At 43.5% G+C, this 14,791-nt stretch overlaps 1 protein-coding gene across 2 annotated transcripts in view; it reads left to right on the forward strand.

Moving 5' to 3' along the window:
* HMGA2 (high mobility group AT-hook 2) overlaps positions 1-14,567 on the forward strand; it is a 163,558-nt gene extending 148,991 nt beyond the window's left edge. For both annotated transcript variants that reach the window (XM_026092390.2, XM_026092393.2), the window contains one exon: positions 11,470-14,567. In XM_026092390.2, the coding sequence (XP_025948175.1) occupies positions 11,470-11,517 (48 nt within the window). In that variant the 3' untranslated portion in view covers positions 11,518-14,567. The remainder of the gene's footprint in view (positions 1-11,469) is intronic.
* The last annotated feature ends 224 nt before the right edge of the window (positions 14,568-14,791 follow it).

The following is a 14,791-nucleotide window of genomic DNA, read 5'->3' on the forward strand; positions in this document are numbered from 1 at the left end:
TTCAAAATGACTGCCAGACTATTGGCCACTGTAGCACTCACATCGCCAGGGCAAACTATCTCATGGATCCTGTTTCAGTGAGACCCAGTGCCACAAATGTTAAATTATTTATGAAGTCTGCTCCAGCAGATGTTGAGCATCACCATGATGAAGTTTTGCTGCTGATCCCATTGTTCAGCATTTCTGGAAATGCCGGAGTACTTTCAAAAAATGTTGGCCGTAATCTAGTTTTAAGAATGCCTGTTGCTTTTATTAAAAAAAATGATATAATATTGCTGCTGTACTTCTTGCTTTGCCTCTGCTCTATTGGTACAGTAACATTGTTCAGGGCTGATCTCTGATCTCAGGTTTGGAGAGAGTTTGCCACACAACAACCATGGGAAAAGAGAAGGAAAGAAATAAAAAAAATGAATCACCCATATTCTGCCTGAATTCAGATCTCAGATTTCCCACATCCCGGTTTTAATTTCTCACAGAGTTACCAATGGTTGATCTCACGGCAGGATTAGCGGGAAGAAAAATGAGAGCTCCATTGAAACCAGACTTGGAGTCTGGAAGGACGGGGCAGTGAGCTCTAGGACCCAGGAGATCTCACTTTTAGGGCAGTGAATGTTTCCCCGCTTCCCTGTTTCTCATGCTTATTTTGAGGCAAAATCTGGAAACTGAAATCAGAACAGCAAAGAGACCGTCACAGTATTTTAGGCAGCTCCCTCATCACTTTAGTAGTCTCCTGAGAACTGTTTTATACGATGGAGCATTAACTGTAATTTCTATTAGTATTTTTTTATTTTTAGGAAGAGGAGAATAGATTAACACTGAGGTATAAATTGCGGTAAATCTGTCTCCCTCCTGGAATAAAATGTGTTTTGAACATAGGTTTCCATCAGGAACCTTTACTGATTTGATTACAGAATATAGATGTGTTCAATTGCAAGGGAAACTCCCATAAAAGGCTCCATAATCAAACAGAAATAATCGCTATCTATCAAGTTGGACAGCCCCACTCCTTTCAAATCAAGCTATCTAGAGGGGAAAAAAGCTTCACTCTCTGGTAACACAAATCGCAGAGCAGCTGCAACTCGAAAAGTTGGGTTCCTGCGCCATGCTGGAGAGGACCATACTTTATTGCCCTTTCCACCATACTGCGAGGAGATATTCAAGAAGTTGAAAAAACTTTAAATGCATCACTCTAAATCCTTTAGGAATTGAACATATTAAGATGACAAGAGGAGTATGTCATTAAATCATAACTACCCTTTTTGGATTACCTGGTATTTGTAGATTTATTGGCAAGATGGCTTAAATTAGGGATATATTTTTAGCCTGCAGCATTACATAATAAAATAGCAGCAGAATTCTTTGCAGTAAAAAAGGGAGGGAGTGGGGGGGAGTTTATTAAAACCAACAGAAAGTTCTCTGATTTTGCGCTCTTTCGCCTGCACAAAGAGGTGCTCCATGGTTACACAATCAGTAAAGTTTGCAAGAAAAGCATTTCCATTACCCCATTTTGCTCCGGAGTCGTCGCCCTACCTTTCGCTGCAGACCTGCTGTTTAGTCTGAAACTGAAAATTAAACCCAGAACTTCAGCTCTCAAAGTTAAATACTCTGCTTTACTGCCAGCACACAGCCTTACCAGTGTCTGTGTGGTAAGATCTCTGATTAAACTCTTCAGACATTTTTAAAAGCGTTTTACAAGTCTGTTAAGCTTTAGTGTTGTTTTTTTTTTAAGAAAAAAATCATTTAGCTGAATTACACCGCAGAGTCTCACATGAAGTCTGTTGAATCAAATCCGAGTAGCCGGCTAGCTATCTTTCAGAAATATGTTTCTCATTTTGGGCGGTGGGAGGGGGCTTTTCTGAGCAATTCTCGGGGAAGGTAGAGCCATCCTTGCTAAACTCTTTCCTTCGCAAGCGAGAGAGAAGTGAAGAGCACAGCGGGGCAGGTTCGGAAGCAGCGCCGGCCGCAGCAGAGCCACGCGGCGTCCTGCGCCCTGCCCTCGGCGGAGGCCGGGCTCGCGCTCCCCCCCGGCAGCCCGTGGCGCCGCGTGAAGCCGGGTGCGTAGCCGGCTGCGAGCCGCGCAGCGTTTCGGCGCTGCTGCTCATAAAAATGTCACTGGGGCACTTCCACTTTGAAAGGCCCTTTTATCTTCACCTTCCTGCAGGCTCTTTCCAGTGGGTAAGCATGCTTGACCAGGAAGCTGCTGCTTGGCCTTCCCGCATAGCTGGGCCCTAATGAGGTGTGTGCGGCTCTTGGCTGCAGGTTTTCAGTCTCTTTCTTATTACTGCAAAGCTGCTGTTCCAAGGTTCAGACAAGTTTGATCACTTGGCAAAATCTCTCAGCTGGGATTCCAGAGGAAGATATTTTATTTTATTATTTATCATTACAGATAGATAGCTGTTCCGAAACCGCAGTTGCCAGCGGCCGTATAAACGGGACCATAATGCTTTTTTAAGTGATAAAGGATTGGAGGTGAATAACTTCTGGCAGTTGCTTCCCATCTGTAACAAGCAGTCATTCTGGGGAAAAAGAGAAGTAAAATAGAAATGTACAGGCCTTACTTTATTCTCCTTTCCATGATCTAAAATATGAGAGAGGTGAAAAGGTAAACGGTGTGTATTTGACCTTCCTTTCAGCTTGTCACAGTGTCCTTTTCCTTATGTCTCCTCCCTTCTAAGAGCCAGACCGTCACCGTAGTCCTTCCTCTGTCACTGTACTTAAAATTGAACATTAAGAACACACAGAAATCAACACTGTTTCGAGTACCATGGGAGCTCAGGAGGATTACAAGCTCTGTCAAGTTTACCTATGTGGGCTGCGATATCCTTTGGGGCTTTGCAGTCTCCACTGCCATGAGAGAGGAAAACTTACACTGTGACCTGCAGTGATTCAGTGGACTGTGTAAGCCTGCAAATTTTGAAAGACTAAAATGCACACGTTTTGCTCTTGCAGCTCATTATAAACATATGTATTATTAATTAGAGGCTATTACCACAGCCTCTTGTTTCCTTAAGCTCCAGAAACAATCAGGACCTTGGCTCGAGCGTGGTGTCCTGGGTGAACGCAGAGCAGTTTACAGCTCCTCTGGTTTAGAGCCTCCATGAGAGGTTTGTAAGAGCAGCTTCTCAAAGCTGGGTTTAGCCCAGCTTCATTGCTGCCAACTTTTCTTTAATATTTTATTTTCCTCCCACCAGATTTGTTTACACCTCATGGAGCTGAAGCTCTCCAAGACAAAAAATGTGTCTTTCTCTGTGTTGGTAAAGCACCCGCAATGGCTTCAGGCAGTATTTTCCCTATGGGTCAATGCTTTACAGGCTTTAAATGGTGCTCCCTGCAAAATTCTTCTGTCCACTACAGAGATTTTGGTGGAGATTTTCATTCTCCTTTTAATCACATGAGTAACAGATTTTTCAAAGTATTTTGACCTGCTTAGGTCGAAAAGGCACTTGCTATACTCAGATGCCAAAATGCGTTTAAGGAATCCGTTCTGATGTAACTTAGACAGCTGAGGCTCAATTTCAAAAGGCTTCAACAGTGCAGCCTTCAACACTGCGTGGCCTACTGCCTCGCAGAGTCCTCAATGCTGAGTTAACGTCAGGGCTGCTCTAAAATGCGTGGAAACACTGGGCACCTAGAACTGAGGTTCAGTTAAGCCCATATGTAGAAAATGTTGAGAGGCAGAGCCTAAAATAGCATCTTTCCAGGATATTTAAGCCTAGGCCACCTTGATTCCTGTCTCTGGAAGTTCTCCTTGTGAGCCCTCCTGGATTTAAAAATCCTATGTTAGATAAGCCCTTTCTCTTAAAATAGCTGGGGACACTTATTCTCACTCCATTATATCAAACAGTTCACTGGGTAGCCCTAGTGGGAGATAAGCTAGGACATAGAGAAATGTTTTTGAATCCCCCTAAATATAACAGGGAGAAGAAACTTGAATCTATGTTTAAAGAAAGCTGTCCTAACTTAGAGAGGCATGTCCCATCCTGTCCCGTCCTGTCCTGTCCAGATGGGATTCTTCTGAGCACTGTCCTGTTCCCCTCCGGTTATCTGAACCTGTGACTCAAGGACCGAAACTTGGCCAAGCCTTGCAAGATGCATCCTCCAACAGAGAGAGAGGAGCAGTAGGGGTGGTTTGCGGGTGTGCAGTGACACCATCTCTCACAGACTCCTGCTGGTGTTGTTAGCCTGGGCTATGCTTACCCAGCAGCTGAGTGCCTGGGCAGCAAGTTCACTCCAGCTGCCCCAGTTAGTTCACTTCCTCCAACAGCTGGGGATGTGGATTATCTAGTAAACCCTGTGCAGCCTTTTTGTTAGTCAAGCAATGCTGTTCCAGCAGTGAAAGGAGAGGACACCCTTAACTTGCTTAGTAGCTTTATCCAGTTCAAAAGCCACAAACTGGTCACATGCAGGACAGAGTCATTGTTTTGCTTTATTTTCTCTGCTCCCTTTCCATCCCTTAGGGAATATTTTGTTTTTTATATGAAAGTGGACTGACTTCAACAGAAGAAAGATGCATCTTCCATATCCACGCTTGGTGGGTAGGCATCTTCTGGGAGGTAGGAGACCCAGCTGACTTCAGATCAGAGAGCATGGGGATTTCAGAATAAGTCTCCTTACTGCTTAGGTGAGTTTCCAGATCAGTGCTGCTGCTTACATGTGGAATCACAGATAAGTTTTGTCCTTGCTGTCTGTTGTGCATTGCCTTACTGAGAATGGAAGCTCTGAGGACATCCCCAAGCTGAAGTGAACTTTAAGACTCTTGCCAGCTCTCCGGCTGCTCCCAAGAGTGTTAGGCAGTTCTGTGCATGCCCACCAGCAAGCACACAGGCACTGAGGAAGTTAAGCAGCAGCGCAATGAGACTACTTGTTGGTATCCAAACATTGGACTCACACAGCAGCCAAGTAGGGCCTTTGAAGGTCCAGATCATTAGCTGACAAGGTTGTCCTTTGAAGGCTAGGTTCAATAAGGGACATAGACATTTAAAGCAAGAATGTTGATTTCAAGCCCTTAAGTCACAGTCCAAAACTGCCCCATCAGCTACCGGTTGTCTCTCTAATACCATCTATGTACGGGGAGTTTTGCTTCTTTGGGGGAAACTACCCGCTAGCTGGCCCCAGGGCTGGTCTGTGCTTTAGTCAGTGAGTACGGAGTGTAAAATACAGTGACAACCCTGCAAGAGGGCAGTGGATCTCCAAACTGCTCTGTTCTGGCAGAGTTTTTAACCATGAAGCTAGAGAAGTTGTGCTCCTTTGTGCTTGCCAGCAGTGAGAGTGCACAGAAATTGCTTGCTTGTAGGCTGGTGACTACTTTGTATTCAGATTCTTCAAAATCATTTCTTTAGATGCCCTTCTGAAAACATGCTGTAATCCAGCTTTAAGAGGAATCTTGTGGCCTTTTTATACACGGTCGTGGGGATCTCTTCTGCCCTGATAAATACTTTTATTGTAATATGTGAAGCAAATACCTTTAAAAATTTGAGCTCTGAATCTTGATTCCCATATTTAACTTGGCCATACTCACTGCTGAGTGACTGATGTCAGTGAGCTCAGCAGGGCTGCGTGGTGATTGACATCCTTTCAGAGCCTAGGCTCCAGATCTTGCCAGTATGCTTTACAGAAGGTGATGTAGATCGAAGCAGCAGATTCCACTCAAAGCTTTGTACAAAGCAAACCCCATCTGAGTATCTATTAGTGCTATAAGAATTCATAAAGAAGTTTGTTTTGTTGGCTGTGAAGAAGTCCAGGTGGCACCGTGTCTCAGCTGGGCACAGCCTGAGCTTCTGCAACTGCAAGAGGAGTCACTGACTTCAGAGACCCCTCTGAAAATATGAGCTTGCATGCCAGGGGATTTCAGACAAGTTAACTGCAGACAATGGTCCATAGTTTGCAAGTTGCTCTTGTCAGCAGTTCTTTTTGACATATCTATTCAAGCATACCCTCTCAGGCCTTAGAAAGCAGCCAGCAAAATCTGTGCCAATAGCAAATACTTTGTTATAAAATAAAAGCTCTGACAAATTCAGAGGCTCCACATGTAGCATTACCGTGATCCTGCAGTTCATCTTGCAAAACTGATTTTAGTTTTTTAAATCAGCAATTTGGAGATGCATGAGCAGAAGGTGAAAAATGTGAGTTGCCAGCTGAATTGCCAGTGAGCTTCTTGAGGCAAAGACAATTAACCTTGAAGTAGCTATAAAGGAGCTTTGCCTCAGGGAATTAGAACAGAATAAACATTTTTACAAAAATGCCAAACAATTAGCCTTCTGCAGGTGGGAGGGAATACTGATTTCAAACAGAAACAGTTTTCTCATCAGGTTTTCTTATGTTTGACCCCTCCCTCACCTTATGGAGGTGTACCACAAAAAAAGATGCAGATGAGATGTAAAGACCAAACTAAGTCTATATGTTCTTGAGGGCCCCCAAGGTGCTACTGACTGCTGTTACACATGGCCAGAAAAATAACATGCACCAGCCAGCTCACTCTGGATCACCAAATACAGGCCTCAGGAGGCAAATAAATCTTTTTTACCTACACCGGATATCACGGGAAGGAGGTCTCTTGAGAGCGAGGAGTGACTCTGACCTGAAAAGGTGCTGTGGTTTAAATACAGTCATTAGTGGCACAGCTGCATTCTGGATGGTCCTAGAGCTGAACTGTATAAATGAGAAACATTTGTTAGTGGTCATCACTTTATTCCTGTAATTTATGCAAGTTTTTTTCCACGGTGGAGAACCTACAAAAGCAGAGATGCAACATTAGTGCTCTGGTGAGGGTTAGTGGGTCCTGCCATGGGGGAGGTAGCGTGGGATCCAGTTGTCTCGACACCATGGTCCAGGCCCCTTTTAGATTTTAGGAATCATAGACTTCCACGTAGGGCAGGCAGACAAGATAAGGGAGACCAGCACCCTTCTGGGATGGCTGCTGGAAGCCATACGAGATACCAAGGGCATCTAAAATGGCCCCACCCCTTATGTTCAGCACCCGAATCCCACAAAGGGATGCTTTGAAACGCCTCGTGCTTATCATGAGACTGTCATTAAGGAGGGGGAAAGACGCTGCTATTGGAGTTCCTGGGCTTTGCTGCTCTCTTGCAGCAGTTTGCCCAGGGGCAGGCAGAAGAGAGGCGCCTTGTCTCTGTGAAGGAAGGTTTCACAGCAGCATGCCTGTAGCAGCTTTACTCCCACTAGCCAGGTAACCTGATAGTCTAGTCTTTATGGCAAGTTGGGCCAGCGCACCAGGCATGCTGGCTACACCCTTTACACATCTAACGGAAGTCTGCCACACTGCGGCCTCATCCTTTTTTGCTACCTTCATCACTTTTAAATCAAAGCCGACGACAGCAGTGCCAGCCACCTATGAAGTAACCCTTCTGAAGATAGATACACACTGTCACCCCTTGGGAAAGGTTGTCCTTTATCTCCTGTTGGGACCCCGCACCAGTAAGAGGCAAAGGAGTGGCACTGGTGGGTCCCAGCCTGGTGTGTACATCCGCCAGCCACGTGCACAGTGATATCTCTGTGAGCACTTGTGCACCCAGGAGCTTTGGAGATGTACGTCTCACTGCTCTTTGCTGGGAGAGACAGCAGCTCCACATCACTCCCTGCTTGGTAGTTCAGCTCAAGCAGCTAAGGTTGGAAATAACCGAGGGTGCTGGCTGACAGTTTCCCTTGAAATATCAAGCTGTGACCTGCAGCTGCTCAGGAGAAATGTACCCATGCACAAGACAACTGGGGACAGGACGTGCCAAGTAAAACTGCCTCTGCCATGCACACTTCTTGTCAGTCAGCCCCTGAGGATACATATGTCCTGGGCACAGAAACGTGGGGAGCTCGCTCCAAACAAGCTAGCTAGGATGTTGTTTTAGCAGCGGGGAGTTAAGTCTAAACTATGCATTTGAGTATTTACCCGGCCTTTCAGGTTCTTGTCCTGTTCCCCCTGAGCTCTGCATGGCTGTGGCTTCCCTGTTAGCTGCATCAGACCTGGTTAGTTTGAAGCTTTCTCAGGTTTCTCTTTGCAGTCTGCTACCCCAGCCTCTCTCTAGCTTGCTCCAGCAGAAAACAAATAACCAAGAGAGTAGCTTTTCAAAGCAAAACTGGGTCGATGAACATTTACGCTCAATTAACACATGTCACCATTCTGTCTCCACAACTACAGTGAAAGCACCTAAAAAGTGAGAACAACCTGAATTAAGGCTGCCATGTAACTTGAAACCTTTGCTGCTTAGGCTGGGCGCTTCCTGTGGTGGTGTTTTTGAATTTATGCTCTGTGTGGTTATCACGCTGTGACTGAGTGACTTGGGTTTCTGATGTCTACTCTAATGACTGTGCTTTCCTTCTTGATTTTTGCCCTTCTCTTCAACTTGATCAGAAGCACATCTGGACTTACAAAGTATTTCACGCCAGCCCCAGTTGCTCCTTCGACTTTTGACTCAGGGATTGAGCCTCTGATACAGGGTTATGCCAGCCCACCTTGGTAGATCTGTGAGCGTTTGTAATTCTCTGGAGGACGCTAAGGGACGGTCGAGCAACCCGTTCCTCAGGTGCCCGATGCCCTGACGGGCCGAGCAGTGCACTTCGGTGAATCTTTGGCTGAACTGGGTACAGAGCAGGTTTGCAACTTAGAAGGAGTGCACAGAAGGTCTGGCCCCCTCCTGCTTTTGGGGAGATCGTGTGTGTGTGAGAGAGACACAGGTAAAGGCTGGGTTGAGAAGCACAGCTGCACAACCTGCTGATCCTCGTAACCAGTCCTTCACCAGTATAAAACCCCTCTCTGTCTCTGTCATACACACCTGCATTTTCTCTTTCAGAACCTCTACTCACTTCTTCCTTTGGGTCCATGCATGCATGTATGTCTGATTTGTATCATCTTGTTTGAATTGTAAGTGCTTCGGAGCAGCAGTTGTGGCTCCATCTGTGTCTTGACAAGGGACTTACATGTTACATTGCTTAAAACCATCCTGCTGTAAGGGGGCTATCTTACACTCTTGCAAAGAATGACCTCCATGAAGGCGCCTTTTCTTTTTGTTATGCAGCAGTCTGTTCCCTTTGCCAGCTTGTCTTCATGAAAAAAAGTCTTTCCCAAAATTGACATGGATTTGAAAAGCAGAGTTCCCAGTCTCAGATATTTTAAATGATAAGTTAATTATTTAAATGTTACAGGGTTTTTGGCTTGATTTTTCATTTCTAATCTGTCCAGGTACTACAGGCAGGCATGTGTATATGCATACGTACATATCCATGTATATATATGGACATATATATATGTGCATATGTATGTGTACATATGTGAATATATATTATATATACACATATATACATACATATATAATTCAATGGAGAATGAGCTTCTTCATTCATTTTCTTGGTCACAGCAGCAGGGGCTACAAGAAAAACAAATTACTGTGAGGTTCACAGTAAAAATCACTGGAGTGGACAACTTTTTAACTAAAAATAGCTACCTCTGGCTCCCCTGGCTGGCTTCGGAAATACATCCTTCCACAAGCTCTTCCTTTTCCCATTCTTCTTCCCATTCTGCTGTGATCAGAAATCCACCTTCATGGAAAACAGTTTAATAAGGTTTCCAGACCAGCCAATCATAAACGAAGCGAGCTGCTGTGCCGTGCCGTGCCGTGCCGTGCTGTGCCGTGCCGTGCCGCTCAGCCCCCGAGTGTGTGCTGTGGGCTGCTGGAAAGTTTGGGGAACTCACAGCTACCCCCAACCTGCTGTTAGGAAAAGATATTTATAGAGTTCAGGGCTGATAATGGTGCTGTAAGGAATTAAGCATGCGATCATGATCAAATACCATTAACTGAAACACACCTACCTGTATTATGTTAAGAATAGAGAACCCACGGTCGTATTTTTTACCTGAAAATTGCAGTCTGGAGGCAAAGAAATTGTTTCCCATGATCCCGAGTTCTCAGTTTTCAAGGCTCAGCTCAAAACGTTTTGCACAGCTGCTCAACGTGCCGCCCAAGTCAGCACTTCACTGGGTGCCTGCAGATACCACTTTAATTCGTGGCTGAGAAGTGGTACCAGCCCCGGTGCCGTTCTGCGCGGAAGACAAGCAGGGAAAAGGTGATAAGCGTTAGCAGGGCTCGATGGCGTGTTAGTGCACTTCCCTGAACACTGAAAGGGACAGAGTAAAATCCCCTTACTCCTTTTGTGGGCCCGGGGTGATTTCCGTAGCAGCGCTCTAAGCAGAACCGTGTTACAAGCAGAAAGGAGTTGTTGTGGGGAAGAAGTTGTTCATCTGCATGATAGATTGGTGTCTCCTGGAATTTAAATATTAATTGAAAAGCCGAGGTCAGAGGGCAGCTGACACTTGGCTTTGCTCTCTTTCGTCCGTCCACAGCTTTGATCATGCTACATCTTTCTTTGTGCCTGGTACTCGAGAGAGTATCCCAGGGTCATGGCCTGTTTCCTAGTCAAGAGGTATAAACCTACTGGCTTAAATATTTGAGGCCCAAGGTTTAGCAGGGGAGTGGGGGTCTGAAGGGAGAGGGGGGAGCGTTTGCTTCATGCTTTTCACATTTCCCACATAACCCAAAGCAGACTAAACAAAACCAGTGTGAAATCTCATGGCTTGATGCTGCTATGGTTATATTTTTTAAGCTGTCATCCATTCATTTATACTTATGTTTATTCCCTGGATTTACAGCTTTTTTCAGTCTTTTCTTGGGGGGGGGGGGGGAACCTTTTGAAAAGGGATTGCAGTGAGCGGTGGCCCCTGTGATTAAAGCCCAGTGTTTTTTCTTGATGCCGCTCTTCTGCAGCAGTGTCACACATGGTAGCATTTAGGAGCCCTTCACAGCTGAGGTGTTTCAAACACTAATGAATGGGAGTTTGGCCATATAATGCAGACAAGCTTTAAGGCATGCTTTACTGAATGGCGTACTGTAGCGGCCTGGGAAAGGAAGAGAGTTATAAATTGTGTCAGTTAGCCACCCAGACAAAATGAAGCCATGTGGAAAATCAAATCTATTAAAGTATGAAGACTGTTATAAGCTGTTTTAAGCTGGTCATTCTTAAAAGGTCTCCGTTTGCTGAGGGGGTAAATTCCTATTCTTCCCAGAGCTTTTTCACGTGCTGTCTTAGGCGGCGATGTGCAGCGTTTGATAAAAACCAACTTCTCCTAACAGCCCCTTCTATCAGACATGTTTATTGTCTCCCGTCTACCACCCGTGTCCCGAAAGGTGCTGCACGTTGGTTAAGTAAGCAGCGTAAAGAGGCGTCGAGGCAGAGGAGGACGCCAAGGAGACGCATTTGCTCTTTTTTACGATGCTGCGCCTTAGGTGGCAAGCCCGCTCGTGGGCGGCTGGCTTGCCCAGGGCGGCTGGCTTGCCCAGAGCGACTGGGTGCTGCTCGGCGTGCCTGCTGGGCATGAAAGGCCCCTACCAGAGCACCACGGGAGTTTCTTTCCCTGCCATCATATTAAAAAAAAAGGTAATTATTTTTTCTGTTTGTATATTCCAGGAAGAGACTGAAGAAACGTCCTCACAAGAATCTGCAGAGGAAGACTAGGACACCACACCACGCAATTTCTACCTCATCAGCAGTTGGGTCTTTTGAAGGGAGAAGACACTGCCTTGACCACTTATTTTCTATTGCCATGGTCTTTCCACTTTTGCCTGGGAAAAAAAAATCGCATAACCTTAAAAAGGATTTGACTAATCATCTTCTTTGTAATCCCTTCACAGTCCCAGGTTTAGTGAAAAACTGCTGTAACACAACGGGGGACACAGATTAACGATGCAACTTTTAATTACTGTTTTCTTTTTCCTTAACCTACTAATAGTTTGTTTGAGCTGCTAAGTAAGGGTGAATGGGTCAGAAGAGCTTCGAATCAGGTTTAAGTCACTCACTGCACTGCATATAAACAAGAAACTTGTAACATGTTAATTATAATGGGCATTGAGATAGGAAAGGTTGCGTGTGTAACGTGGAGCCTTACAACACTTCCAGCAACCCACTCCCTACTTAGTAAACTCCCTGTTTTAGAACACCAAAGATAAGGGATAGATACTACTCTTTTTTTTTTTTTTTTTGTAACCTTCTTGTAGACTTGTACTTGATTTTTTTTTTTTTTAGACTTACTGTTATTTCAGGAAAAAAATTGAAAGCTGATCTTTCACTTCATTCAGCTGATAATCAGAAGAAAGAAATCAACAAGAAAAAGGTACTTTCATTTTGCAAAAGGGAAGAAAGACAAAGATACGTTGTATAGTTACAGATACAAACATATCAGCAGAAGTAGTAATAAACATGAAAAACATGAACACCCCTCATCTTCTGGACGCTAGGAAGTCCGATGGAGTTGGCTTTCTGTAGAGCCAGACATTGTTTACGGACGCAGAAATGACTGACATCAAACACTCTTACACCAGTAATGACTAAGCCTTTATCAAGAAAAGTGTTTTAAGACATATAGAAAGGTACCTCAAAATTAGTCATGAATTTATCTGAAAAAAAAAGCAAAAATAATCCAGGTGATTTGGCTACTTTCAACTAATTCCACTCACCCTGTACCAGTATTTCAAAAGAAATGAATCTCTCCTCACTACTCATCAGTCATGATGTAAAGAACCAACACCATGTACCTCAGCTAAGCTTGTGTATTACTTTAAGCGATATATTTTGACATAGGATGGTTCACTGAGCACTTCCATGCCAGTGGCATTTCTCCATCTTTTCATTCAAAGCAGCACTTTTAGCAACAGATGCAATATTACCCCACTATTCAATGCTACCTCTGATTTTTACAATTAACTCAACAGACTGATAAATACATGCTGCTATACACATACAATGCAGGAAATTTTTACTGGGTAGATAATCGTGAGTATCTGCATTTTCCCCTTATTTCTACTTCAACACTTAATTGCAGCTAAGGAAGCAATATCTTTATTGTGTTTCAGCATGACTATGTATTTTTCTTTCTCTTGTTTTTTTTAATGTACTTATCCTATTCTCTGCTAGACTTCTGTGTAATGTACTGTTAACTTGAATATATTTTTGTACTGAATTGCTGATAGGTTTGTAAGGATAATTTTCTTCAATGACACTACATGACATAGAAAAAAAATTAGCTGTAATGTTTAAATATTACTGTCCAAGTTTGTACCTCAAATGAATTGTTTAAAGAAATGGACTAATCGATTGACAAAGACCTACCTCCAGACTTTAAATGGAATGAACTTGTTACTTTCAGCATTAGTTTTGAGACGTTTGAAACAGTTAGGACTGCAACTAATCCCTAATTCAAAACTATTTTTGTAAAATAACTTGTGGAAAATGAACACGTTTTAAATTACTTTCGTATTAAAAAAAAAACGAACAAAAAAAAACCTTCAAAGAAACTTGAAGCTTTGTAGGTGGGAAGCAACAAGCTCAGCTTTTGCATAATGCAATCACAAATATGTGTATTAAAAAAATAATTAGTAGATTGTAAGAAAATACTTGACAAGTATTTTCATGTATTTTACACAAATGTGATTTTGTAATATGTTTCAGCCAGATTTATTTTAAATGCTTCTTATGTAGAGGTTTTTTTATTCTTCTCTCTCACACTTTTGTTTTCCTTTCTCTCTCTCTTCCTATTTCCTTTCCTCTCTTTCTGTTTTATTTCCCTTCTTCCTCTCTTTCCTAGTCAGTACTTTGTAACATTGTATTAATAACTGGGCCAGGGGTAGTTTCTCAGGAAGGCATCTATTGGTATGGCTTTAGTACTGAGCCAAATGCAATTAAAGATAACTACTTACTGGCTTCTTCAAAGAGGCAGTGTCAAGAAATACGGACCTCCTCAAAAGACCGCAGAGGGTTCATTGGCGGAGACCGCTGAGAAAGAGCTGATTGGAGTGTTACAGCTAGACATGTTCGTATTAAGTGGATGAGGACTCATCCTAGCTCTACAGTAGCTCTTACAGGCCAAATCCAGTGTCGCTTGAAGTCAGTAGAAGGAATTCTGCTGCCTTCAAAGGGCATCGAATCCAGCCTTAGCAATTGCATTGTAGGTGTTTTTTTGCATTTTTGTAAAACCGCAGTATTCAGTGGATGACACGGAAGTAATCGCTGGATGCATGTCACACGTCAACCTCCGAGAGACTTACTGCTCTGATGAACTGAATCTTGTATTTTCTATATATTGTAGTACAATCAAAACACATTACTACCTCTTAGGGCCTACTATACCTCATTTTTTTCAGACTGAAAAATTGCATGTGGCCATTGAATCAGTGAGAACATCATAAAATTTTTTATATATATAGTTTATTTTTGTGGGAGATAAATTTTATACGACTGTTCTTTGCTGTCAGTGGTCACTGCTAAATAAGACTGGACATTTAACTCTTCTACCATTTCTGCAAGAGAGGTGTGTTTGCAGGAAAAAAAAAACGCTTCAAGTTGTTTAACTACAGTTTACTTTTTCTTTTGAGTGTCTTCTTACTTTTTACTTTGTTCTGCGTGTAGAGTTGCTGTCTATGATTGTACTTCAAATCGCTTGCTTGTTGAAAATGTTCCTTTAATGGATTATCACAGTCTGTTCAGCACAATAAACATAATAGCCTCTGTGATCCCCATGTTGTTTGATTCCTAGACTTTTGTCACAGTTCCATAAAATGGGTAATAAAGTTTGGTCACAGTGGACCAAATTTGTAAAAGCCTTGCATACAAGTAGTCTTTTTTGTCCCATGCCGTAGACAAGTGCCTGAGAAAAAGTGCATTCAGGGACCCCAAGGGGGAGCGCAACCCGCCATGCCGAGCGGGGGGCCACCACTTGCCACGTGTCCGGCAGGGA

This window comes from Dromaius novaehollandiae, chromosome 1, assembly GCF_036370855.1.
Source record: "Dromaius novaehollandiae isolate bDroNov1 chromosome 1, bDroNov1.hap1, whole genome shotgun sequence".
NCBI classification, from domain to species: domain Eukaryota; kingdom Metazoa; phylum Chordata; class Aves; order Casuariiformes; family Dromaiidae; genus Dromaius; species Dromaius novaehollandiae.